This window comes from Apteryx mantelli, chromosome 9 (assembly GCF_036417845.1).
Source record: "Apteryx mantelli isolate bAptMan1 chromosome 9, bAptMan1.hap1, whole genome shotgun sequence".
Taxonomy (NCBI): Eukaryota; Metazoa; Chordata; class Aves; order Apterygiformes; family Apterygidae; genus Apteryx; species Apteryx mantelli.
This window is the reverse complement of record NC_089986.1, coordinates 3,150,599-3,178,199: the sequence shown is the minus strand read 5'-3', so window position 1 is coordinate 3,178,199 and position 27,601 is coordinate 3,150,599. Positions and strand designations below refer to the sequence as shown.

The 27,601-nt window shown below is 35.5% G+C and overlaps 1 protein-coding gene across 1 annotated transcript in view; it reads right to left on the bottom strand.

Moving 5' to 3' along the window:
• Nucleotides 1–3,019: 3,019 nt before the first annotated feature.
• Nucleotides 3,020–27,601, bottom strand: part of SMC4 (structural maintenance of chromosomes 4) — a 45,824-nt gene continuing 21,242 nt past the window's right edge. The window contains exons 7-24 of the mRNA XM_067301570.1: nucleotides 26,301–26,428; nucleotides 25,638–25,778; nucleotides 24,275–24,425; nucleotides 22,815–22,979; nucleotides 21,697–21,930; nucleotides 20,794–20,979; nucleotides 18,849–19,010; nucleotides 18,097–18,322; nucleotides 17,918–17,997; nucleotides 15,034–15,186; nucleotides 14,750–14,876; nucleotides 13,059–13,248; nucleotides 11,978–12,122; nucleotides 10,726–10,899; nucleotides 8,601–8,783; nucleotides 6,824–7,056; nucleotides 5,880–6,063; nucleotides 3,020–3,538 (exon numbers count right to left, since the gene is read on the bottom strand). Coding sequence (XP_067157671.1) covers nucleotides 3,350–3,538; nucleotides 5,880–6,063; nucleotides 6,824–7,056; nucleotides 8,601–8,783; nucleotides 10,726–10,899; nucleotides 11,978–12,122; nucleotides 13,059–13,248; nucleotides 14,750–14,876; nucleotides 15,034–15,186; nucleotides 17,918–17,997; nucleotides 18,097–18,322; nucleotides 18,849–19,010; nucleotides 20,794–20,979; nucleotides 21,697–21,930; nucleotides 22,815–22,979; nucleotides 24,275–24,425; nucleotides 25,638–25,778; nucleotides 26,301–26,428 — 3,051 coding nt within the window. The 3' untranslated portion in view covers nucleotides 3,020–3,349. The remainder of the gene's footprint in view (nucleotides 3,539–5,879; nucleotides 6,064–6,823; nucleotides 7,057–8,600; nucleotides 8,784–10,725; nucleotides 10,900–11,977; nucleotides 12,123–13,058; nucleotides 13,249–14,749; nucleotides 14,877–15,033; nucleotides 15,187–17,917; nucleotides 17,998–18,096; nucleotides 18,323–18,848; nucleotides 19,011–20,793; nucleotides 20,980–21,696; nucleotides 21,931–22,814; nucleotides 22,980–24,274; nucleotides 24,426–25,637; nucleotides 25,779–26,300; nucleotides 26,429–27,601) is intronic.

Here is a 27,601-nt window from a genome sequence, read left to right as displayed (position 1 = left end):
TATTTAGGTATATCCTGGGACTTTCAAATGCTCTCATTAATTTCCAAATAAAATTTTGGAACTTTTGGCTCTCTAGGGTTTTTTTTTTTTTTTTTTTTAAGGCCCTGCTAGATGGCTGTTATTTGGCACGTAAGTCTCAAAACCTGGTGCTAAGTGTATATCCACTCCCAAATGAGGCTTCTTTTCTGACCTGTCTTCTCATCTTTATGTTATTTTTCCTGACAGTTAAAATCTTACGTGTTGTTTATAATGCAATTTTATTTTTCCAGACAATATGAATTGATAAGTACAAATACTAAATGTTTTAATCAGTGGTGAAGGTATTTTATAAATGTACTATATATTTTAATAAATTTGCATACAAATAAAATGTATTCTTACATTAGGCTTGGCTAATACCTTGATTTCCTTACTGTACAGACCCCTCCCTGTAATCCTAAGTAGAGCTGAAATACTGGGCTAAACGGAAGATATGGGACGGGAGTCGCAAGTCTCGCTAAAGGAAGAACGCGCTGCTGAAATGCTGCATCTGCTTAATTCTCTCCAAGTTATGCCATTTTCTGTAGCATGAACTTTAGGAAGATTCCAGACTATAACTTGGTCTAGTTGGATTTCATGTTATTTCGTGTTGCCTGTCACAGGCTTGTTTCACTTATTGTTCCGTCTGTAATGGTGAATTGCTGTGGCTTTGTACAGTTTCTGATGAGGTTTGGTCTACATTACTGTGTGTCCGTGTCATGCTGCAGAGCCCCAGCACACATCACGCTACAAGGAAGCGATGCCTGCAGCGTGAGCGATGGAGCTTCAAGTAAGACTTAGGCTGAGGCTTTGTCTTATTAGTTCAAGCTTCTTTGGGAGCTGGCTTGTGGCGAATGAGGCGCCCTCCTTGTGTGGAACCATTGGCTGAATGTTAGAATAGTTAGCTGTAGCACAGGAGTTGTTTAGCTGCACGTTTGATACACAGGACAGAAGCTAATGACTGTACCAGAGTAAATACCAGTGTTTGATTAAGCTTGTTTGGTTACCGTTGGACTGCTGCTGTCTTCCAGTGTGGCGTAGAACGATCCCCTACATCAGTGCAGATAAGATACGAAGGTGGCCTCTGAACACTTAGCGTTACTGAGAATCACTTTTCCAAGATCTTGTCTTGCAGGTGAAAATAATCAACAGTTGTTCCCTATTCACCATCTCCTGCTGTTAATGATTATATTGTCCTGTCATAGTTTCTCTTGCTCTTCAGCAAAATTTCTAAGACATCTTCTCAGTCAAAGCTCAGAAGTAGCTTATTTTCCTTGCCTGTCATCTGCTCTCCAGTGCCCATGTTTGTCCTCAGCTTGCCTCTGCAACTTTCTCCTCTGGTTCTCCAGCTGGCTTATTAATTATTCCTTCAGTGCTCTTTAGAAGAGCTTCCTCTTTTGTACTCTACCTTTTTGTTCTTGGTTATTCTTACCCATAAGTTTATTCTGAAGCTGCACTTCAAGATTTTATAGCTTCATTTTAACATGGGAAGACCAAAACCGTACATGGCACTAGACTGTGGCAGAGAAATGCTTTGCTTTTTTTTTTTTTTTTTAATCTTTTCTAATAGTATGTTTTTCTGTTTGGCTGACACCAAGCTTGGGTGTTCTGAAGAGTAATAATTTGTGTGTATCTATCTACAGTTCACTTTATTCCATGTCTACTCATTTGCACTTGTTATTTAATGTAATCTTGATGTTTTAACACTACATTGAAAGCACATTTCAACCCCCCACACACACTTTATAGCAAACTATTTACAGTATGCTCCCCCATTTCTTTTTCCAATTCAGCTCTATGTTGATGATCATGTCTTTGATAGCAGGTAAGTGACGGTATGATGTGGAGAATACAGATGCTGCTGTTCTTGGAATTGCATGTTCTTAGCTGTCGTGCATGTTTGTGGGTAGCAGAGGAGAGGAGACAGAGCTGCAACACAGCCTTCGGGATGTGGTGAGACTTTCTCCGGTTTTGAGTGCAATCACGCACTATTTGACCAGATGTATGAATCACCAATTAAAGACTATGACAACAGAAACAGGATAAACTATTTGAAGTTTTGTAAAGTCTGTTTGGTACAGAAATAGTAAGAGCTGGAAATGGAAGCAAAGACTAATAGCACAGAAAAGAATGAGCTATCATTCTAGGGCTGTTCTTACTAACCAGTGCTGTTAATGGCCCTCTTACAAAAAGCAGAATGACTTTTTTTTTTTTTTTTTTGGAAGGATAACATTAATAGAGAAAGATCTGACTCGTGAGAAATAGTTGGATAACTCCTGAGGACTAGCATAACAGAAGTGAAATTAAGCATCAAGTAAGATAGGAAAAAAATTTATCAGATGAGATATTGATGTGATATAGCTATGGAAAATGCCATCCAAAGATACGAGAGACTTCTAGCTAAGCAATCACTATTAACGCCTAGAACACAAGATGCTGGTGCGAACTCCGGAGTAATACATACAAATTCCAGGTACTGAAGTATAAAAAAGACTGAATTCAAAGCAAAACACATACAGTGAGGTGTTGATAGGGAAATGGAGAACTTTGTGTAAGAGCTAAGTACGCAATGGGAGTAAGGAGTAGCTTTACATATTACCTCTTCCATGATAACAGTTTAGCCCTTGGGGAAATGATGGTAAAAGTAAGCAGAGGATAGTTACTGGGGAATTAATAAGCTGTCAGTGTGCAACATGGCCACAGTCTGAGTACAACTTTTGGGCCTAGGAAGAGAGGGAATGTTGTTTTATCTAACTACAGAAAGAGAAAGGTAGGAAGATAACCAAGGAGAAGAGCTTTTGAAGCTGAATCAGTTCATTACAAAATGGCTACAAATGTCTGTTTTGATTATCATATCATAAAACATTACTTATGACAAGAGCTGGAAATCCAAGTACTTTCCAGTTTTGCATCCTTATAACATCAAATGTAAATTTTGTATGCCGACTTCGCTTTCTGGAACTCTTAAGTGTTTTGATATTTAAATAATGACACTAATGGATTTAAAAACAATTTGCTTACTTTAATATATATAGGAAAAAACAGACAATTAAAACTACATGCAGAACCTAAGTATTGACATAAAGCCTAGCAACAGAATATTAAAATGCAGGTAGATACATAATTTGAAAAAATAGCTCTTTTTTTAATCAGTTCATGTAATTAAGATCTATATAGACTCTATAATGGATTTTATTCAGAGGCTGGTTTTATTAAGCTTAAATAGAAGTCTCATAGAACTCAATCTCAAAACACAAAAATATATTAGAAAAAAGGTAAACAGCAGCAATAAGAATGTAAAAATACACTGGAGAAAGTTTTCATTCCTCTTCTATTTTTGAGCTATACTATACCCAACAGCACCAAGTTCAGCTAGTCCTTTAGATGCGATAACTTTAGGGTTTGTTGCCACGCTTTTTGTTGTATTGTGAGTCTTATAAATTCCAATTAATCTGTCTGCAATCTCAAACATGTTGTTTCGCAGTGAGATGATGATAAATTGTGCATTTTTTGTTTGCTCCTGAAACAAAAGTTATTTGTATTAGTTCACAGTATTTCAAAAAGCTACGTTCTTGTATGATCTCTATATTCAGATCTTGGGAATTATGGATACATAAATAGTTCTTTTCAATATACAGGGTACGCATATACACCACTCAATATATAGTATCTATATAAATCTGCCTGTGCTAATCACTCAGAATTCTTATTGTCTGTAATCAGCACTTGCACAGCATAAGCCTAGCTTGGCTATCGCAATGAAGCACTGCAAGTAACTTATGCCTAAGGTTTTTTTGTATGTTTGATTGGTGGCTTTTTCCCCACAACCTATTCAAGAGAATTCAATTAAATATACATGTATATAAGACTTACTGAAGATGGGTAATATTATTTAAGGTACCACAATTATTTTAACAAGGGTCACTTTAAGATGGAAAAGGAAATCAAACCAATTTCCATGCCCTGAGAGCAGGGGAAAGGAAGTCCTTTGTTAAAGAGGAGAAGCCTTGAAGAATGCTAGTTCTGTGACCCTGTGGCAGAATGGTAACAGATAACAAAACCTCTAGCTTTGGTTGTGCTTTAAAAAATAAAACAAACAACACTTTGTTCTTAAGAATCCAGCAGTGACAGTGCAAGTTCACAAATGTTCTGAACCCCACTGAGCTCTTAGGATCGTTAAGCAAGGGGAACAATGGAATCGTACAGCTCCTCCAGCTCCGTGCTTTGTTCACATGGTGTCTGCGCAGCTGCTTCAGGAGCTACAACTATTGCTGCGGCACGCTAGGACCTGAGAGCTTGTTGCATCAGGCTACAAAAAGGAAGGAAAAGTGCAGCTGGAAAAAGGAGAGGGAAGGATATCGTAACTAGCAAAAAGAAAAGTAGAGCTGCTCGGTGGGGGGGGGGAGAGGGCCATGAAGATACCCAGGTGTGGCTGCTGCTGCCACACCACAGATAGCCAGTAAGGGTTGAATGCTAATTGAACAGGATCGGAAGGTTAGGCAAAATCCAGCGCACAGCATACAACACAGCATGGGGAGCATCCATCCCTATTCTGAGGTCTCTTAATATCAAAAAAAGTACTGAGGTGAATGGAGTTGGTTATGTGGGTCATTGAGCTGTGCTGCTGATGGAGCAACCCGTGTAACAGGTATGCAGTGGTGGGCAATCTGAAGACTGGCCATATATCTGTGTTTAACAGAGCAGCTGGAATCACCTGAGGGAACACAAAAAGCGACACACAACATGCACGCTTGTTGTATCTTTATACATGGTCTCGTGAGGCCAAAATGCTTCAGGCAACGTGTAACCAAAAATGGCTCAAAGATCAATTACCATCTTTTCTCCTAACTTCAAAATATGGGCTAAGGCTATATATGCTAAGCTATAGTTTGCATTTCTTAATATAAGAGCTAAACTATACTAGATTTCAAATTTAAGTGTTAGTCTACACTGAAGTTGAAATTAAACTCTTTGCTCTACCAAATCACATCTGGGCTGTGGGACCCACCTTTGTGAAAATAAAGACATCATGGAAGCACAGTTTAAAGTGATAGTTGCAGATGGATTTCTTTGAAGTGTTTCTCTAACATTAAATAGCTAATCATAGTCTTAAGCGCTTGTAGGGCATTCCCAAAACTAATGATTTTCAGTTATACCTTGGATAACTCTGAAAATTTTAAATTTAAATTAGCAATCAGAACTTTAGCAAGGTAAATGGTTGCTTGACTTAAATATAGGGGCAGCAGAATTTTAAAGGCCTGAAAGAAAAAACCACACTAATAAAGACACAGACCAAAGCAGCCTACCCCTGGAAGCCTGAGGGAAACAGCTACCGCTGAAATGGAAGTGTAAAGCCAAGGAACCTTGCCTGTCTGTCAGAATGAAACTGTGAGCTTGGATACATGAACACATTACTAATAGCTAAATGCCATATCTCAGTTGACTATAACTGATTAATTTAGTGAAAGTATTTCTATATTTTAAAGAGGAAGCAGTAGCAGCAAGACTTTGTTGAAATGCAGCACCTTTGACAAACTCTTTGTCCAGAGACAGCTTTTAAAACTTTTCAGTCTGGGCTCAAAAAGAGAAACTAGTAAATCCTCTATTAGTTGCCTCATTTCAGGAAAGAATCAAACCTAGCAGTTTAGGAGAAAAAAAAAGAAAAAGAAAAAAATGCAAAAAGCTACATTCTATCACCTGTCCAGAAATCTTATTATATAGCTTCCTTTAATTATCTGAGAATACTATATTATTCCAAATTTTAAAATCTGGCTGTAATTGTGTAATCACCTTGTCTCTTCTGGCAGAGGAGAAAACATCTTAGAAAATTTAGACTACAATGGTTACCATTAAATACTTACATATATGTAAAATGCTACAATAGATACATTTTTGAAGTCAAGAGCTGCATCTATCTCATCCATAAAATAAAGCGGAGTTGGCTTGTAATGGTGAAGAGCAAAAACTAGAGCCAGTGAACTAAGAGTCTTCTCTCCTCCTGATAAGTTAAATATCTTCTTCCAGCTTTTCTTTGGAGGCCGAACACTGAAAGAGTTGAGAGTTATAAATTATTTCCATTCATGATTAAAGTAAATGTGTTGCAGTGAGAAGTTAGTCACGACAGAGGAGGGAATTCTTGAAAGACACAGACACATAAAGAAGTTAAGACAACAGCCATGGTTGCGCTTGTTACCTTTAGTCCTCAACAGCTGAGAGGCAGTGAGCTAGATTATATTATTTCTATTCGCAGTGGAGTAACTCCACTGGGACGCACACGGCTATGCGATCAGCTAATGTTCAAGTGTCTGAACTCAAACTACTGTAATATTCGGCTGTTCCCTGTAGGAACTATAACACTGAAGAACTGCTATTTAATTATCTTTCAAGAGTGCTATCCTACTCATATGTAATGAATATAATAAATTAGGATCACTTATGACAGATAAACCAATCTCCAGTTACCAAAATGATTGACACAATTCCCTAGGCAGAACGAAATAACTTGGTTTATCAATGCTGGGAATTAAGAAAACCTGAGGAATTACTTCAAAGTTAAATAACAGCAGTTAGAAAGCTTTATTTGTCTTAACAAGAGAAAGGAATCTCTTCATTAACCCATGCTAAAAAGTGAGAGAGGCTTCTGCCCGTATCTTGCCAGTACTAGCCAAGAGAGAGGACTATCTTGGTTAGCTGATGAAAAAAAACAAACAAAAAAACCCAACCCAAAACAAAAAAACCCACACTAAGTTAAAAATAAATACAATGATTAAGAATGATAGCAATAATACAAAGTATTTTGACAAACCTGAACATGATTCCCTCAGAGAAGGGATCCAGACTGTCCACAAGTTCTAATTCAGCATCTCCTCCCAAAGTAAGCATCTGGTAGTTTTCCTTCAGTTTATTTGTTATTACATTAAATCCGGCCATAAATTCATTTAGCCTTTGTTTTCTAAGATCTTCAAAAGCCTGTCTGAAGTTGTCTCTCTCATTAGTGATGTCATCCAATTCAGCCACACGTTTCAAGTACAGCTCTTCCTGGAAAAAAAAAAAAAAGTGCAATTAAAGAAACTGTCTCCTTAATTTAAATTTTAAACCAGTTACTCTACCATTTGAAATTCATTTTCCCCAGAATGGCTAACAGCTTTTAAAGAAAGAAAAAACACCACCACCACCAAAAAACCCTCTCTTTTTCTCTGTTCACTCCTAACACGGCCTGCCACAGCCATTTAATTTAGCGGAAATCCTAGTTAAACAATGAACGTCTATTGTGGTGGGTCTGTGCTGCAGATAATCTTACAGTTCATGGAGCATTTGCCTGTAAAAGCTGCATGTAGCTGCTGTAATGCACATTTCAGAAATATTCTGCAAGAGCATGAAAGTCCTTCTGGCTCTACTTTTAACACAGTTCCTGTTACTTAACATGTCTAAACAGCTAGGCATGATACTTGGCAGTATTTAGTAGCATAGATAGATACTGTCTTTGTATTGTCAGGAATCTTCTATGTAAGTTTGTGTTTTTTTTCTGGGATTAAGTGAAACTGGGAAAGAAAACATGGACTTGAGTAAGTTGATTCTTATGAAACTATGGTGTCTTTGGACAAGAGTTTAGACTGAGATTTAAGGACCAGCTTGTTCTTCTGAAGCATTATGGCTTACACAGAATTTCCCAGAGTCTCCCTGTCCTTTGAGACAACACAGCTGGTACTTTAAAGAGGATTCCTGTTGGTGCGGGATAGATGAAGCTGTCCGAGAGAAAGATTCAGTCTCTGATTTTATATGAGCTATCAAGAAGTATGAGTTCCTTACTTTCTAGGGGGGAAATACTATGGTTCTTCAGGAATCTAACTACAATATGGCAAGGAAATGTCTATATAGATATTTGTGGGGGATGACTCTCTATTAGAGCTGATAGAAAATCCACTTTAAAATGAAAAACGTTTAATCTATTAAACAGTCCAGTATTACTGAAGTGAGTACTACGAGAAGAAAAAATCCTAGTACTGTGTTTGTGTCTAGCTGAGACTAGTGACCAAATAAACAAACTTTTACAGATGGAAATTGTCTTCACCTAGCATCCATTGTATCAGATATAAAGAAGTTATATGTAGGCTCCTAGATACAACTTTCACCCTTTCAGCTAAACATGAGCTAACAAGTAGTCAGGATGTTAACAACAGCACAGCATGCAGAGGAAAAAAGGAAAATTCAAGGATTCCATTTCATTTTCCAGGTCCAATAAAAAGGAACTGAACAGCAATAAGGGCCACCTCCTCCTGGTATGCCTACAGATAAAGACAGTTTCTTTGGCCACTTAGCTAAAGAGAGCAATTCTGCATGCACTTCAAGTGTAGGATCTATTTGAGCAGTCACTTGAAAAATGCACAGTTGGAAGGCTATCTATATACTTCAAAAGCAATGACTTTAGTTCTGTATATTAACAGATTCAAGTAATGGAAAATAGTAAAGTTATATACACAATGCTTGCCTTTGGATGAAGGGTATATGGTGCTGTTATGCCGACGGACAATACAACCTTAGAAAGATTTATCCTGCTACTATACAATAGTAATTAAGCTTACCTTTTTCTTGTATTCTGCAATAGCACCAAGGTTGGGTTTCATTTCATGACACTGGGCTTCCAGGAGAGCTATCTGATTAATGATAACATCTGGATCTTTGATAGCCTCAAGCTCCTCTTGACTTAATACTGGAAGTTCCTCAGGTGGCTTATCTTCTATGGAGTGCAGTGATAATTTTGATATCTAAAATTGAAAACCACTTACTAAAAATCTTTAAAGATCACATTAGTTATCACATGAACTTATTTCTAAAATAATTTTTTTCTGCATTAGTACACACTGAACCTTCCAATCTCAAAACATTCAATGTTTCTTCACTTAATTTGTTTTGGTCCAAATTTAGTTTACCCCCTTAAAGATAAGTTCTGAGAAAGACAGCAAGCATCCTTTTATTCTGCTATTCTGCTCCTGAAAATTATATACATGATTCTTTCAAAGGAGATACTTCTCCATAAGAGCCACAGTAGTCAAAGCAGTCATCTGTCCATCACCGATCCTGCGGAACTTTAACAATTTTATGTTTAATAGTTTGGGTGTCTGGGATTGAAAAGTTCCTGATAGTGCCTCTCCTTGCTGGGTAGCTGCCCTGTAGTCATCCTCAGATTAACAAGGGTTTAAAAGGGCAGTGCAAGATGAACTGCTGGTCTAGATCCATCTCTCTATTAAGGATTTTAATACAAAGTAGAAAGAAAAGGACAGATAATACAACAAAGACATCATGTCTTTATGAACTCCAGGCATGTAACTGTCCTTTTCTCTGAACATGTGTCCCTGTGCACCTCCTACCTGATATTTGCCATTTTCATGAACTAGGAAAACAAAAACAAATAATACCTACCACCACCATTGACTCTTCCCCTCTTTTGTTGACTCTTTGAACTCAACTAATCTATGGGCCAAAAAAATTCAAGATTCTGTGCAGAACTGTTTCCAGAAGAATTAAAAGCCCTTCAGGGAGGCTGATCCAGAGAAATTTTGAAACTGACACCAAAGATGAGACAAGGCTCAGACCTAGCCTGTTCAACAGAACTAGAACAGGATTTGGCAGCTGTTGAGTGGCAAGCAATGAAGTCAATATAAAGATATCTGTGTGTTCTTATGTGTGAAGGCTGTCAGCTCTCCTGCTCCACTACAAACTCAGAGAAGACAGGCACTGCAGCACCTAGAGAGGTCACAGTTCCTTCCCACTGGTTCTAGATTAATTTATTTGATGAGCTGGTTCATAGAAGCAGTCTCTGAGTAACAGTCTCTTCCTGGTCCCACTGAATTCCTGTTGGCCTGCTTCCCTGTAATTAGGGAAAGTCAATTTGATGTACCACCCGGACTAGAGATTTTAGGTGAAATGTTTTCAGGAAAAGGGTCTTGCCACATTATATAAAACGGCTTAGTGGATACAGCACTGAATACAGTCTTAAATGACCTGCACTGTAGTTATCCATGTTATACTTCTCTTTGTTTCTCTCACCTATTAAGGTACCTACTTCTTCCAAAAAATTATTTAATGATTACATGAGATATGCTGCTGAAATAAAATAACTAGGTATTTTGGAACCTGTACATTTTCTACCTCTCCACACTGTACTTTGTTAAGGTTAATACTGTCCAGTTGATTGGTGTCAAAACAGTGTACAGGCATGGACAGGAGGGAGGATTTTCAGAGTAGACACCCCCCAGCTTCTTATGGAGGGACCCGTAGGACAGGGAACACTGAATGCCCTTGTTACCCAGCCTCATTTTGCTCTTGTAATGAGTAGGTACAAACATATTGTGAGATGCATAGAGGGTGTACAGGCACAGAAAGTCTCTTGGTTGCTCTTTATGGCTAATTATCTTTTGGTCATTGCTCTTAATTGCATTTAGATAGTGTTATGTCAGTTACAGTTAGTCTAGCATTCTTTCATAAATAAATAAATAAACAATAAACTTGATAAGTCAGAAGTCAAACCATTTCAGCCATAACTTTGTAAATCAGAAATTAAAAGACTGAAAGGTATATTTTTTAGAGTTGGCTTTTATAGCTAAAAAACTAATAAACTGTGAAGTGAATATCAATTTTCCCTCAATTAATGTATTAATCTTTTGGGGTCTTCTAATTCAAATTTTATGAGCTGAACACTTTTCTTACCTCTTTTTGCCAGTATTTAATCTTTGACTGGTGCGCAGAAATATGACCATCGATTTGTTCAATCTTAAGTCTTATGTTAAGAGCTTCCTTTTGCAGTGCATGTTCATTATCTTGAATAGCTTTCATTTCTTGGAGTAAACCGCGGTGTTCCTCCTGAACTGCTGGTAATGCTTCCTAAACAGAAATGTCAAAAAACATGCATTAATCAGTTGCTTGTGAAATGTTACCACTTTCTTGGGTTATAGATTTATTTCTGCTATATTATTCACATAAGCTTACTCTCCACAATTCTTAAGTATTGATGTAAACAAATACATGTTCTTGTATTTGGATTAACCTAGTCTCTGAATTCTGAAATCCACTTGTGAAAATATGCTGCAGTTTATATTTTCATTCTAGATCTGGATTAAATGAGTCCTATATTTGTATGTTTTAGCTGAAAGCTTTAGAGGGGGACAGCCTCAAACAAACAACTTTATTCCGAAGAATTTTAGCCATACAGGTTGTCTGCACTCCCTCTCTTAAATAAAATCGAGATGGGAAAAATTATAGAGATTTTCTACAGTTATGTTACTTTTTTTTTAAAAAAAAAAACAAGAAAAGTTTTAAAAGTCAATAATTTCTTTGAGGAATCTTGGTTTATTTTAAGTTTTTGTTTAGCTTCAGAAAACTAGGTCAAGATATATTTCCAGCTAAGAACAGAACTTAAGTCCAGTTATTCACTCCTTTCGAACATCTCCCCCACTCTGCCCTGGTGGCTTTTTTCCCCCCCCTTTTGTAAAGGAGGTGCATCATTCCCATGCTCTGACCATTGCTGAATCCAACTCTAAAGCTCTACAGCAGAATTTGTGTAAGTATTTAGTTCATTATCCTGGTTTTACCTGAAAACCAGAACACTTAATAGGGCTGTTTTGGCCTACTGTCGTGTCCCCCCCACCGCATCTATTTTCAAAGGTCAGCTTTTGATTCATTTTGTGAGAAAGAGTGCAATATATTGCAAGATACAGAAAAGAACATTATTTTCTGAATTTTTGGAGGATGAGGAGTAAAACAACTTAGGGAAAAGATATTTTTACAACATTGTCAAGACTGAGGCTTAAATTAGATGGAAACATTTTTTAATGAAGGTACTAACAGCTAATGCAACCCCTTTTCATATTGCTAAGCCTGGAATTTCTAATGCTGAAGGTTAACAGACATCAGCGATTAGGACAACTCTGGCACTGCATCCCCTCTGAAGATATACACTTACTTCAGCTTGCTTGCAGTCATTCATAACCTCAGTAGCTTTCTCTTCTAGCGTAGTCAGCTCTTGTGTTAAGTCTTTAATCTCTTTCTCATTATCTCCAATTTCCTTCTCAGTGCGTAGTACAGACTCTTCAGATTTTTTCAGGTTTCTGAATAGATACCAAGATGTTTGTATTCCTCATATGAGTGCAAATATGACAAGATATAATGAAAAAACACAATCTAACTTACTAACTATTGATGATCAAATAATAAGTGCTTATTTACATACGAACTCTCAGCCCTGGGAAATATAGATAAAACAAAGTTGTTGCCTTCCTCAAATATATATCATTAGAAGACTTAATTTGTTCCTTCAGAAACAGTTTTGAAATTTCTTCCAAGTATTCATTATACACTGCTAGGCTGATAGAAAAATACTTAACATTTTCTTCCTTAGATAATTCATAATAAAGTTAGTCCCTTCAGTTTTGAACTGCTTTACTGCATGGCAATAAGTGCAATTTTGAATTTTTATCCTGAAATACTGTATTTTAGTTACAGGGAGATATTAGTAGAAAAGTATCAATTAAATGTGACCTTTAAATTGCCTGTTAGAAAGATTTGCAGTTTAATATTTCTATTTCCTTTACCTCTTTAACACAAACCACATTTTGTATCAGACACGCCACTAGAAATTGAGATTTTAAGCTCAATAGATTTTAGCTGTGGAGACTACTTAAAGCAAGCACACATCCTGCAGGCACCAATATCAAGAGATACAGCTATTTGAAAGCTGAAACAACTCTCCTTGATCAGGTTTCGCTAAGCTTTCGAGCTCTCTGATCCCTCTGCCTTTAAAGCATTTTAATTAACAAAGATTATGGTTCTTAATGTTTCAGTCTCAATTTGAGGTAAATCAGTTTAGAGAAAAAGGTTATGACCTCCTCCCTCCAGTTTTCATCTAGCCATAAAGAGGTGAAAGTCATCTCTTCCAGCCTGACAAATCCCCCATATAAAGATTCAGCTGTAATCCAACAAGAATCAGAGCAATATATAATTACAGTCTGAAGCTTTCAAATTGAATACATTCATGGTTACTATACCTGTCTGCAGTCTTGACTGCCACTTGGGCTTTAGTAATAGTTGAAGTACATTCATCTATTTCTTTGTTGATCTTATCAAGTTTGTCTTGCTGTGCTTTAAGTTTATGATTGTTGATATCAATTATGAGATTATGCAATCGTTTAACTTCACTTTCTACTTTACCAGCTTTTTCAGCAACACAATCATAATCTGTCAATAAACAAAGTGGAGTAAGAAATGTCATTATGCTGTCCCTAAGAACACTGGACTGTTTAGAATATATCAGATTTAAGTGATAAAAAACTCTGCTGTATGAATATACTGAAAAATGCATGTATTTCTTTATGCTGTGAAAAAAGTTTTTTTAATGTGGCAAAAAGAAAAGTACTACCCACATCTCTGTGATACTGTTGTACAACCAAAACATTTTTGGCATAAACTGTCAAAATTTTTAATTAGATTACTTAATGTATATAGAGTACTTAAATGCACAAAATGGTACATAAGAAGATATTCCAAACTCATTATTTGTATTTATTCAGAGGAAAAACACTCAAAGGGGCAAAACTGTAAGAAACAGCCATTAATTGTTATTCAACAGTTGGTATTAGCAGGTAGTTACTACACATGCTGAATAATAAGATAGCCTACTCTACCTTCAAGGTACCCAAGTTTCCTTGTTTAGCTTATCAGGATGGTTTTGTTGAGTTTTAAGTAAAAGATGAACAGCTTTCAAAAATAAAGTAAGCTACCTGGCACCTTAGTACTCTAAATGCAAAACTAAAAAGAAAGAAAAAATCCCACACTAAATTTGCTACAGATTTATAATTTCCTTTTGGGGAGAGAAGGGGGGAAAAGCACAGAGCTGAAAGGCAGAACACAGTCACCTCTCCGGAGCAGAGCATAAGTTTGTCTCTCTCCATCATTTGGAAGAAACTGAGAAAGTTAGAGAAGATGATTTATACCTCCAAACTTTAGAGTGATTAAAGTAGTGAAGTATTCATAGACTCTTAATGCTAATATTGTTCAAAAGAGACATAGTGGAAATCCGAAATAGCATATATTTGCTTTCTTAGCGTGCTAGGAAAGCAGAACTGTGGGGGAAGGGTTTTTTTTTTTTTTTTGGACTGTGTTCATTTTATTACCTGAACAAGAAATACAAGCAGCCCAGGTTTACCTTACTAAGCTACTACTTTCTTCAGGGAAACAATTATTTGAGTTCTCAGAGTAAATATACTTTCACAAAAAGAACTGGGGTACAATGTGCCCGCAACAGAATATACTGTATTCATTTTACAGAATCATGCAATAACCCTGTTAAAGTACAGCAAACCCCTTTACTTGACTTTAATATTATTACCCTCTGCACTAATAATTCTTAACACTAATTAAACTAAAAGTTTCCCAATTATCTTGTTTGTAAGAAAGCCATAAAAATCTAACCAACCAAACAAAAAATACTGAAATTAGTATTTATTAACTTAACTGGAACAAGAACTTGAATTGCAAAAAAAGGCGTTCTGAATCTCTTTAATCTCTAGGAGTACCTTTTATCCCCCTCCCTTGGAAGAAAAGAGGTTCCAAAACAAGATCAATGATAACAGTGAAAGCACTGGTAATCTGAAAGAACAAAGCTGTAACATTCATTCCTGTATTAGGTAAAAATTGTAGTCACATTCATTTACTATAATTCCCTCTCCACAACACTTACCTTTTTTAAAATTATTAAGGATTTTTTCCAATTCTTTCTGTTTGTTTTTGTCCGGAGCAGCAGCAATTACATTTGCTTCAAATTCCTTAACTTGGATTTTTAGATGAATTTCTTGTTCAGATAAACTCTACAGAAGATACAACTGTGTTAGAATCCCATAGTTTAAAAAGATCCTTGAATACTAACAAGGACTATGCAAAGCTGAGGCTTTATTCCGAGAAGTTATCCTCCTGCACAATTATGGAGAAGCCAGATATTGCTTCAATAATAATAAATTTGTTTACCTGAATGCTTGCTGTATACTTCTCTAAAGTATTTCTCATTTCCCGAACATTTTGGCGCAGTTTTGCTATGGCTTCTTCAAGTTGAATTTTCTCTTCTTCATACTGTATTGCTCTTTTTGAATCCTTCTGCAGTTGAGATTCCATTTTACTAACCTACACAAAAACGAGATGCAGTCATTCGCCTAGTGTCACTGCTACAATATACAGGAAGATCTCATTCACGTGCTATACAGCCTACAAACTCTTAAAAAACATGGAGAAAATGGAGTAAAAACTTTGCTGTAGTTGGACAGAACACACAGGCTGATTGCTGAGAAGATCAATCATGACAATGAAAGACAAGAGGAGCAAGCACAAAAAAAATAAGCTGAAAAATTCCTCTCAAAATAGCTAGTAATGGAAAAATGGTTTCACGGAAATAAAACTGGATTAAGCTAGAAACGCTTATAGTCAGAATAATGAAGGCAGAATCCAAAACCACACAAGCAGAAGCTTGAAGCAATTATACTATTGTTTATTGATTAGATTTGATACAAACAGCTGCAGGGTGGTTACTGGTTTTTGTGGTATTCTATTTTGGGAAGATAGGCTTTTGCAGGTAGCAAAGGTTAAGAGCCTACATCTTGCAATTCACCACCAAGAGAACAAGAACATATTCAGATCTCAGCCACTTATCTGCTTTTATATAATCAAAAACTTATTAATATGCACAGATACGAACACTTGTTCTACCAGGATGCTCCATTATGGTACACAGCCAAAAATCTTGACAACAGAGAAGCTGAATTCTAGTTACTGATCTTTACTGAGAGCCACAGTATTTATCATGGGCCAAATAGGAAACAGTACGTAAGCACGTTTCTTGTAGAGAATGAATCACAAATAAATCTAAAGTCTGAAGATAAGAAACAGCAAAGTCCACTATTATTATGATTTAAATATGAGCTGATTTATATATTTTTTGACCCTTTTCAAGTCTAGGGCAATAAACCCCTTTTGTCCATGAAGATAAAAACAGGAGCCTTTTCTTATCACTGAATGTTTCTTTTTAGGCCTACTGAGCAAAAGTAGAAAAATATATAGCTGACATTTTATGATTAGAGTCCCAGAAGAGGGAGAGGTCTCTTGTAGAATTAAGTAAATCAACAGAATTTTGTGCTTCTGATAATGCCAGAAGTTTACAGTCATGAAGTTCTGTTCATAATTACATCTCATTAATTAATAGCTGCTCTTTAAGATTTAGCTCCTCCATTGCACATCATCATCTAATTTTTTGCATTCATTTAGAATCTCAGAAACTTAAAGACAGGAAGGATAATGTCACCAAGTGAGATGATTTTACTTGTAAAAAGTGCCTACTGAAGATTTTGGGGGCTACTCTTAGGTAGCCTAAGGGTACCTAAAGGTACCTAATAGGTAGTCTATTTTCTTAAGCCATCTGCATCACAAAAGGTATAAAACTGATGCCTTAGAGTCTGCAAGTTCTTCCTAAGTACACAGCAGAGGAATGTATTCTAACTAGCCTAAAAAAACCTTTTGAACTTTCTTGACACTGACATCTGTCTTGAGTGTGACAGAAATGCAGGAGTGCTTTGGAATGATCCAACTCTTCAAGAAGAAGCATCTCCTTCCTACTCTCCTATGAGCAAAGATATTGCTTAAAAGGCTTAAAAGGTAATACTTATTCATTTCCCAGATGTTTCATTTCTTCCCTTGTCACAGTTTAACAAACTGTGCAGAAAGAAAACGCGTGCCTTCTCAAACGATATAAAAAAGTTCAGTTCCTTAGTTCTCTACAAGAGAACCAACCAGAAAGGCTAAAGTGCAGCACTATTTGAACAGCATGACAAAAGTTCCATGTCAAACCCTCTAGGATTTGTAAAATGATATTTTCTCTTGGCTAATGTGACCCTATTTTCCCAGCAGTGCAAAGGTGAAAATACACAAGACAGATACACATTTTAACCTCTCAGTAGTAAAACTGAAGAGTGCAGAAAGACATGGTTATCTCTTCCAGCAGAGAAATCAGATAGAGATAACTTTGAAGTGGAGTTTGATTTTGGAGTCCTCCAAATTGAAAGCATTTTCACATAAAAAATACCAGCTACTGTTTTTGTATCCTCAGTGGTAAGCAAATATTCAACCCGTGTTGGATTATAGCTCTCATTCCTAAAGAGCAAAAGTTGGGTCTTCCCTGTAGGGAGAGAACTGATTTCAGGAGCCTATTTGACTTGATAGTTAGACAAGTGAGCTTCTTCTTGAGGAGATATTAACATTTTTGATGTTTGATCTCAGGTAGGTTGATTGGTGGATACTGGACAAAAAGAACCCAGGCTCTACAGTTTCATCCACACTGAGTAAAACTACAAAATATAACCAAAAAGGATTCAAAAGAAAAAGCAAGCTGTATTTTTATTTTCCAAAGTGTTTTCAAAATGAAAATTTTAAGGGAAGTTCTGCCACTCCCTGACAAATTTTTATATCACAAGGATATAAAATGACAGACCAAAACCCTAAGGTCTTTTCTTTCTGCTGAAATCTGTGTGTACTGCTCCGCAGCACAATGGTTCTTTATGGTCAGTCCCTTCCATGTTCTCATTCCTGCTTTCAATCAATTTCCAAGTTATCAAAGTTAGCATTATGGGTCTAAAAATCAAACAATAAGCATATGATAGCTGGGGTGTCAATAAATGCATCTAAGAGCAACATAGCCTATGTTAATCTTATGAATTTTAGCTTTATAAATCATTATTAATATATCTTGCATCACAGATTGTTAACTACCCATGCTGATTTATGAGGGCACAGCATGTGTACATGTGAAGTACTGAAATATCAGGAACTTTGGAGAAGTTCAATTTTTAATTAAGTTATATCCACTAACCTCTTCTTCTGAAACATCGATTATGACTGAGGATCCCATTCTGCCTTTCATTATTTTACCTCCACCACCAGTCATTGTTCCTAATGTAGAAGAAGATAAAAAAAAGTTAGCATTCTAATTTTGATTTGATATCATTTATAAAGTGCTAAAAATAGAATTGTAAGTTTGTACTTAAATACCTGACTGTTCTATGATTTGTCCTTGCAGCGTTACAACTCTCCATCTTTTATCTTTTTGGAATGCTACTCTGGTAGCCTGTTCCAAGTTGTTAGCTACTAGGGTATCACGTAATGCGAAGTAAAAAGCCTGGCGAATGTTCTCATCTTTTACTTTCACCAAATCAAACAACCGTGGAGTATTTTCAGGAGTTGGAATTTTTTTCATGTTTTTTTCCCATACAGCCATCTACATCAAAAAAGTAAATAAATGAATGAAGGATTCCTTAGGACAAGTTACGAGGCCATTTCATTATTCTAAGGTAAGTTAGGGCTTTAAAGTGAATGTAATAGTTCTCCAGTAAGTATTACTACACTTCTCTTCAGAATGGCAATTAACAGTAAAGCTTCCTTGGGGATCTCTACTTACTTATAGGATAACTAAAAACCCACCAATAACTCATTGCTCCCTTTGCTACCAATACTTGCTGTTCATAGGTTACAGCTACTAGATTACTAAGTTTGCTAATTAAAAAAAAAATATATAAAATATAATAAATTAAAAGGCGCATCAAACATTTGTTGTAAGCATACAAGTATCTAAAAAGTTTTGTAAGTCTCAGTAAGTCAACTTTATTGTTTGTCAGTATAATATTTTAAGGTACCACCATCTGATTAAAACATTTTCTATTTTAGCTTTATCTATAGGTATCAGTACTGTACAGCTTAGAGTAAATCAACAACATAACTTGTTTTGCCAAAGTGCCAGTACTTACTTTGTCCAAGGCTATAAACGTGGCAACTCCAATTCCTTTTCTCTTTAAGAAATTCACACATTCCTGTGCGGTATCAATTGTATCGACAACAATGTAATCTAAGGCACCACAAGATGATGAAATAGCAACATCATACTTTTCATCGATAGCTCCTAAGTCTCCCTAAAAATTGGGGTGGGGGTAGAGGGATGGCAGAAATACTCTAATTAGCTTGGCAACAATGTTTTGTCTTGGCATTAAGAGAGGGATGACAAAAGGTTACTGGAATGTGAAATGATATGAAAATAAATTGGAAAACAATTCCTACAGTTGATTTTTTTGTGGAAGAAGTTATACTTTAATTCAAAATTGTTAAATAACATCATACCTGACTTTTGCCCGCTGATATTTATATACATCTAATGTACTTGTTTTTAAAATAGAAATTCATATACTTAGAACTTGAACAGAGGTCTCTGTGGTAAGGCAATGTGGTAGAATCAATTTATTTTCCATAGACAAATGTTACATTTTATATGCCAACATTTTAGTGAGGCAGTCTGGCCTAACAAAATCATTTAATGTGTTTCAGGTATGGTTCTACCATCGGCCAGCTGCATGGGACTGAGCAAGTCATATACTTCTGTGTGCCATCCTGTGACCATCAGAAAAAAAAGAATATAAAAATTTTTTTGTGTATTTGCAGAGCACCATGTACAGTCAACTGTCAGTTATCCAAGAACAGACTAATCTCACACTCTTCTCTGTAGCAAGTGATAACACAGTATAAAACAGAATACATGCCAACTGTACTAGACAGTGGTCTGCTGCTGTTTGAACTACATCCTTTTTAATAAATCTTTTCATACATTTTTCAAATATGAATGCACTAAATAAATAAACTGGGTTATAAGAACATAAATTCAGCATTATCATATTTTTGACAGAACATGCCATATTACTCTGGACAGTTGAATCAGTACTATTCATCTGTCACACCCCGTTCTTCTGTTCTTTACAACCTTTTCACTTCTACCTCAATTTATCCACTTTCTGAAACAGAGATACTTCTTGGAGGAGGAGGTGGGGAAAAATAAGATAAGAAAACTGCAGAATACAATAGCACCATTTTACATGTACACTGACATGCATGTACTGTTTAGTACTAGGAAAAAAAGGTACGGAGAACTCCACCTCAGCAGGTACTTTTAAGAACTTCAGAATATTGCTTGGAGAAAACTGATAACAGAAATTTTGCTGTGATATAGCTTTTCTTGGTTTTCTGAGACAATTATATTGCTCTTTATTTTGACATATATGTAAGTAAGATAGTAGAAAACAAACAACAGAGATCACTGATTTTTATATATTTTTAAACAAACAAATTGTACAGTTATTACATCTTAAGTTACCTACAAGTTGTAAGACTGTGTGTTTCTAAGTTTTATGGCAGTTCTACAAAGTGTGTGGATACTGATTGATTCTACCTTTGGCAGCACCAGAAAATAAAAAGCACCATTCCACCTGAGTGCTTTTTTGCTGGTACAGATGGCCCTAATCAACAGAATCATAATCGCTACAACTGTCAGTCCCAGCTCAATCCAGAAGCAAAGGCAGGACTAACGCCTGGCCAGGCTACAAAACATTGTAAGTATCCTCAGTTTGAACATATTCCCTTGAAGATGGAGCTAACTTGGCTCTATATTAAAGATCAGCCTACAAAAAAGATATAGCTTTCTGGTAGCCACTCTCCTTAGTCCTGAGTAGAGTGAATCTCAACAATTATTATTATTTTTTATTTAAAATAAGTCTACAGGATTTGCAACTCTGCTGACCAAATTAATAGTTAGCACCAGGGAAGCGAGGAATTCTACCTTTCACTTAATTACAACACCGCTCTTCCAAAGTCCCACACTGTCACTCATAAACTTTAAGAGTAAATATATAATGGCCTTTTAAAATTTACCAGTCTTCCATATATTCCATGAATTTTTCCAGATTTCTTCTGCTGAAGTAGAGCCTCAAGCACTTTTCCTCGACTGCGATTTAGTGCTAAAGAACTTTTGGCTTCTTCTACTTTTTGACGTAGATTTCGAACAAGATTTTTAGCGTTTGATTCTTCTCTTCCCAGTTTCTCAAGCTCATTTTCTTTCTAACAGTTAGGGAGGGGGGGAAAAAAAAAGTTATCTTAGCCTCAAGAAACCTACTATGTTCAGGGAGACTTAGATATGTGATTGTGTAAGTAATGAAACCAGACACTGAAAAGTAGAGGTAGCAAAATGTTTACCAGAAGAATGGATGGTATGCTGATATTGATTAATATTAAACACAAAACAAAAAAGTACTTTCCTATAAATATGACAGCTTATGAACTTAGGCATCCAGCTTATGACAAGGTATCAGGATTTTTTGTCTTTGGGGAATGAGAGGGGAGCAATAAAGAAATTCAAAAACGGCTCACAGACATAGCCATTAAATTCCCTTGGAAAATCCCACCTAATTCAGGGGAAAAAAAAAAAGTAGTGTGCAGTATGACCGAATTAACAGTGATGTTATAATTGTATTATTTCAATTTTTTTTATATGTTTAATTATGATACTTAAACTGATTCCCTTGCAGAGATACATAGGATTTAATTACTAGTGCCTAATGTTAACATTTGCTTAAACCAAAATCAGTTTGAAATAAAATACTTCACTGATTAATTAAAGTGAAGTTTTGTTTTTAAATGCTGTTTCACTGGAGACAGTTTTTCTATTTATTTTCACCATGATTGCTGCTAAAACAACAAAGAGTGGAACTTTGCTTTGTGTGTTGCAAGATTGTGTCTTAACTCTTAAAGAAATGAAGTGTGAAACTTAGGTCTCACCTCCTTTAATTCCTGTTCAGTTTGGGGTAGTTTTGCATCTATATCTTTGATAGTGACCTTCCTTTCCTTAAGAGTTTCTGAAGTAGTCCTTAGAGCCTCCTTTGCCTGATTTAGCTGAGATACAGCAGTATTATGGCGGCTGAGATAGATATCAAGCTCTGACTGGGCTACCTCCATCTTTGAACGTGCTTCATTCACTGTTTTGCTAAATTCCATAAGCTCTTTCTCTTTGCCCTGCAAAAATGGATAAAATGTTATAACTAAAAAATAGAAAACTGTAGGGTTAACCATTACGTCAATCATGCTGTATGAAAGAAAAAGGAAATACTATGTTCTATTACTAGCTCTCCTGTTGGCAGAAAACAGGCATCAAAATTTTGTTAGCTATTTAGAAGAACAATTACATCTCAATTTATGAAAATATTCTGTATGGAAGTGAAATAAGGCTTTTTTCCTAATTATAAAGAACATAACAGAATCTTAAAATATCTTTCCATACTAGCTTTATATCATTTTCTCAACTTATTTAAAGCTGGGAGGAACCTTACACATAGCGTTAAATTACAAATCAAATGGAGAAACCATACGTTTTCAAATACAGAAAAAAGCCCCAAACTTACAACAGAAATTTCCACCCTCCAAATGTTTAATGATTGGATAGCTAATATCAAAAATAACAACTAAGTGTTGTAGTAGGTACCTATTAATTAGAAGACAGATTATAGCTGTGTGAAAAGCTTGGAATGTGCTTTTTCAAAATCTGAGGGCTTTTTTTTTTTTAAATGAAAATACTGTTTTGAACATTTTGATAGGAGAAAGTTAAAGTGTGCTCAAATAATGGAAAAGTTGAATTATTTAATATACATTTATGAAAGATATACTTGATAACATATAATCACTATAAAAAGCAAACAACGTAATGAAAAAGATTTAGCTCTTTTTGATTATAAATTCTCAAAATGAATTTTCCAGTTAGCCTCCAATGAACTAACACCTGAAACAGTATGCTTGCCACATAAAATAGCATCTTCCAACTATCTTATGATCATTTAGCTGTTCAGTGTAAAACCCAAACATTAGTTACATATTAAGTGTATGAATTCAAAATCATTTCAAACCTCTTTCTCTTCTTGAAGTCCTTGTGTTTCTTTTTTAAGGCTATCCATAACGTGCTTTAGTTTTTCTTCTTCTTTCTCTTTTTCCTTTTCAAGAAGCTCTCTCTTAGATGTTGTTTCGCTGATAGTTTTTTCACTATTGGAAGGTACACTTTTCAATTCTTCTACCTATACAAGGCAGAGATTTTAATTTCCTCCCCCACTGAAATGAAACAGTTTTGCCTTATCTTTAAACTCTGCCTTTAAGTACTATGTTGAAGTCAAAGGAAGCATGAGCCCTAGTAGAGTGACTCTGTCTATTACTCCCAACTGCTGGGTGGAAAGGGAAGATGACATCAGGACAGTGGTGAAGAACCGTGTGTGCGTGTCAGTGTGTACACACATATACAGAACAACCACCAAAGAGATCTGCATATCCTGTGGATTGATCTGTGCTCCAGTAAGCAGATGGCAGTTCCCACTAAGCCATCAGCAGGCTGGAGGTTTCTATCTGTATGCATTCCCCACCTAATAACGAGGCATCCAATCATCATCTTTTGGACAGCAAAGAAGGTTCAAAAGAAGCTGTTCTAAAAGGTAGTGGCAAGCTCCCTTCACAACTTCAGAGTCATGCTGAGCAGTAATATCATTAAGAGAACCCAAAGAATTTCTTATCTGATCAGCTTTGTGTATCTTCAAGGTGTGGTGTGGCAATATCACACTGATAAAGATCATGTGCCATTGCAGGACAAGATACACTGCAGCTCTGGCAGAAGGCCTGGATTTTATTTGCAAGGCTTGTTCAGTTCTACAGCCCATCCAGAGAGAAGCAAGCTATAATAGTAGTGGAACATAGCTTTATCCATGAAAATTCAAGTCTTTGAACCATGATAAGGTTTAAGTCCTATATACCTACTTTCAGAAGGCCATTCTTGATCCAGAGAGTGATTTAAGACCTGTAACAGTTAATAGCAACCCATTTGGTAAAATATACCCCTTAAGTTAATTAAATTAACAAGGAAATGTAACAAAAATGTTTTAGGGGTAATAACTCAGAACAAGCAACATTCCTGTAATCTCAACAAACACGGCAAAAAGATGCCTTTCAAGCCATGAGACCACTCAGCAGAACTGAGAAGCAACAGGAGAGCTTCTAAATTTCTCTTCAACTCAGAAAAGAATCTAGTACTGCTGGCACATAGTCTCTACAGTAAGATGTGCAATGAACAATGATTTGAGGAAGAATAATGCATTACATCAGTAAGTGATTTGCAAACAAAAACCCTTTGATACCAGACCATTTTCCAGCTGATTTAAATAACAGAAAATACCCAAAAGAAAATTAAACATATTTTCAGGTTTTCTTTGTTGCACAAAGCAGAAGTTGTTGTCCGCTGCTATTCTTGCCCATGTACACAAAGATGTTCTCATCTAGAGCAACCAACTACATATCTTTGAATATAGCAAGTTGCAGTTCACACTACCTTTTCTTTGTCCTTTTGAAGTTGTTTCTGAAGTTTTTTAGCCTTACTTTTGGCATGTTTCAATTTTTCCCTTACTTTAACATCCTGCAAATCCAACTGAGTAAATTTTTCTTTATTTTCCTCTACAAACTTTGTAATTTTACTGAGTTTTCTAAAGGAGAAAAAGAAAGAATTGTCAAATTTATATCTTATAAAATAATTTCAGTAGAACTTTGAGCATGTAGAATTTAGAATGGTACTATTCAGTTTATATTATTCACATCCAGCTCTTATTATATTCACAATATTTTCCCAGGGCATTGATGTTTCACCAAAAAAAAAAAGAAAAAAAAAAAGGTAAAGTCATATCAACCAAGAAAGCAATGCTAACCATGTTTTCAGAAATTACTAATTTATTTTCTTTGATTCAATTTAAAATTTACAAATCTTACGAATAACTTTTCATAATCTCAGAGGATAATGTTGATATTGTAGTCAGATTGAAGATTTGACATTGAAACCCAGACAAATCAAATTCAGAGAAACATAATTTATGGTTAGAGAATCATAAGGAAGCCAGAGAAAAATACCCAATATTCATGTAACTAAGCATTATGGGTGTGTATATATAAGAACCTGAAACAATCTCCCAATTATTTTTTGCACACTCAGTATAAAAAAGTATGTATTTAAATTCAATCAGAAATAAGAAGTTTTCTTCTTGTTAATTGTAGATGTCATTTAGATTACTCCAACAGAAGCAACTGGCAATACCAAATCATACTAATAAGAAATGTACTTATTTTTATTTATTTTTGTGCAAAAGATTATTTAATCCATGCCAAGGAATGTTTAGATATACTCAGTACAACTCTGCTCATCAGATAATTCAAGTTTTTGGTGGAAGGACAACTAAAAAAAAAACAAACCATAAATAAATCTTTGTTTGATCATTACTCTATTGCAACTATTATATACTTCTGCTTTTTAAGATGGTGCTTTATGCTAGAAATGCTACTACCACAGCTTTTTCTGAAAATCCTGGTAACTCTAAAAGCCACCATGATCTCAAAATATTGAGGAACCTAACATTCCATGGAGATAAGGATCCAAAAGAAAAACTAACAAGAAATTAAAGAGATCCTGAACAGGGAGGGGACCAAAAAAAAACCACCACCAGGTCAGCCTTCCACTTTCCAAATCTGAAAGCACTTATAACCTGGCTATTCATTTGAAACATTAGTAATACAGACAGAACACCACCAGATACCTTGGTGAAGAATCAATACAGAAATTACCATATTTCTGTTTGCTGAAAGCAACACATGCAAAACATAAAAAGTGCGGTTCTCTCAGCTTACAAATCTATACCTACAGTACTTACTTTTCAAGTTCTTTTAACGCTTTATTCTTTGTTTTCATTTCATCTGCAAGTTTGCTACTCTTCTCATTAACATCTTTTGTTTCTTCATGAATTTTTTCTTTCTGCATTTCCATTTCACTTATTCGCTTCTGTAGATCATAGCTAGACAAAAAATAGATAAGATCACAAGAACTGCATCTTTTTCTAAAGCTGAAATTTTTAATGAGTATCTATTTCTGACAATCTTAGATTAGCAAAATGATTATGAAAAATATTAAATTCTAATATCCATTATGGAGTAGCCTTGCCAATTTAATACAAAAGAACAAGGAAACCTAACGATTTAGACACTTCTGACAAAAATCTTTAACTAATCTAGTTTCTCTTTGTAAGTATAAAGCTGTAAGAGGTTCATCTGCCAAACTACTTCACACTGTAAAAAGCTAGCAAGTAGTTTTATTTCATATTTTCATTAAAATGGTCTATCATTATTTAAAATTCTTTAATTTCATATTAAGAACAATTGAAACAAAAATCACTAGCCATTTGTTATTCAGCTAATTTTAAAGGAGTGATAAAACCATTAAGAAAACACAGAGTACTTCTAATTAGAAGATATGGAAGCAGAGAGTCTAACACTACCCCGACACCAACGCCAAATCAAAACTGCAGAGAAGTACTTACATGTAGTATTGACAAATATGATTCTTTTCTTTAAACATCTTGTTTTCCAAAGAAAGAAATTCAATGGCTTTATTCCTGTCCCCTTCTAAGGCATCCTTTTCTTTTTCCACCATTTTAACTCTATTTAACTGGACAAAATAAAGAGTGAGAGTTGACTTTGCTGCTAGTATTACACAGGAACAAACCATGAGGAAAAAAACCCAAATCCATCACATCACACATCCTCTGGAAAGATACCATTCCACAATTAACTCTGCAAGGCAATTTACCATTGCAAACTTTCAGAAATAAGAGATTACCATTTTCACACTACAGACTGTACTTTTAGGGCAATTCAAAATTTAAAACTACCAAAAAGGGATCCTGTAGATGCCAGGAACAGTTCAGGCAAACCAAGGAGAATGTAGGTAAGCAGTAAAGGGAAGTTACATGTAGACAGTCTGCACATGTTATCTTCTACATGTTTCAACATTTTGACTAGCCCCTTTCAAGATAATTCCTGTGATTACACTTTTATTACAGCACAACAGCGCTTAGTATCATGAAAAGGTTTTTTTCCTTTTAAGCTTTTAAAGTCTGCAAGATAATAGGTATTTACCAAGGAACCATCAAGTCAAATAAAAAGAACTTTGAAGAATTCTCTCTCATAACAGATTATGTATTTATTTGTAAAAGTAGTAAAATATCAATAGATCAGGTAGCTCAAGTTACAACTGATTTTCTATATTTATAGGTCTCTTCATGAGTCTCCTTATATACAATTTTGTGTGCCTCACCATGTCAATCTTTCCTCTCTCTTCCCCTCTCCCTCCCTCTCCAGCTTTTATGAGTGTCTAAGAAGAGTGACTGATGTTGACTGCCTATTTCTTTTATAAATGTGGGAATCATTATATTGCCTTTTCATTTCCAATAAGATCTTCAAGTGACAAAGTCCAAAAAAAGTCTTATCTTTTAAAAACAGTTTATTTTCAAGTACATTGAAACTCCCGACAGAAAATACCTGTTTTGCCTGAAGATCATATTTATAGCTCTACGAAAAAGATTTTCATATGCAGGGCTTTTTTTTTTTTTTTTTTTAAGATTAAATGAAAACGGTGGGTTTTGGCAATGCAGTACTACAGTTGCAAGCACAAAAAAGAAAAAGGTATTCACCTGTATCCTACTACCATGTCAGTAACATAGTATTAATTCCCCTAAAAGCTTTTGACATATGTTTCTCAATACATCAGGGTGCAAGGTTTGAGAGAGACAAACTGGCTTTGAAAGTGAACATTTATGAGTGTTTTTGTACAGTTTGTGGA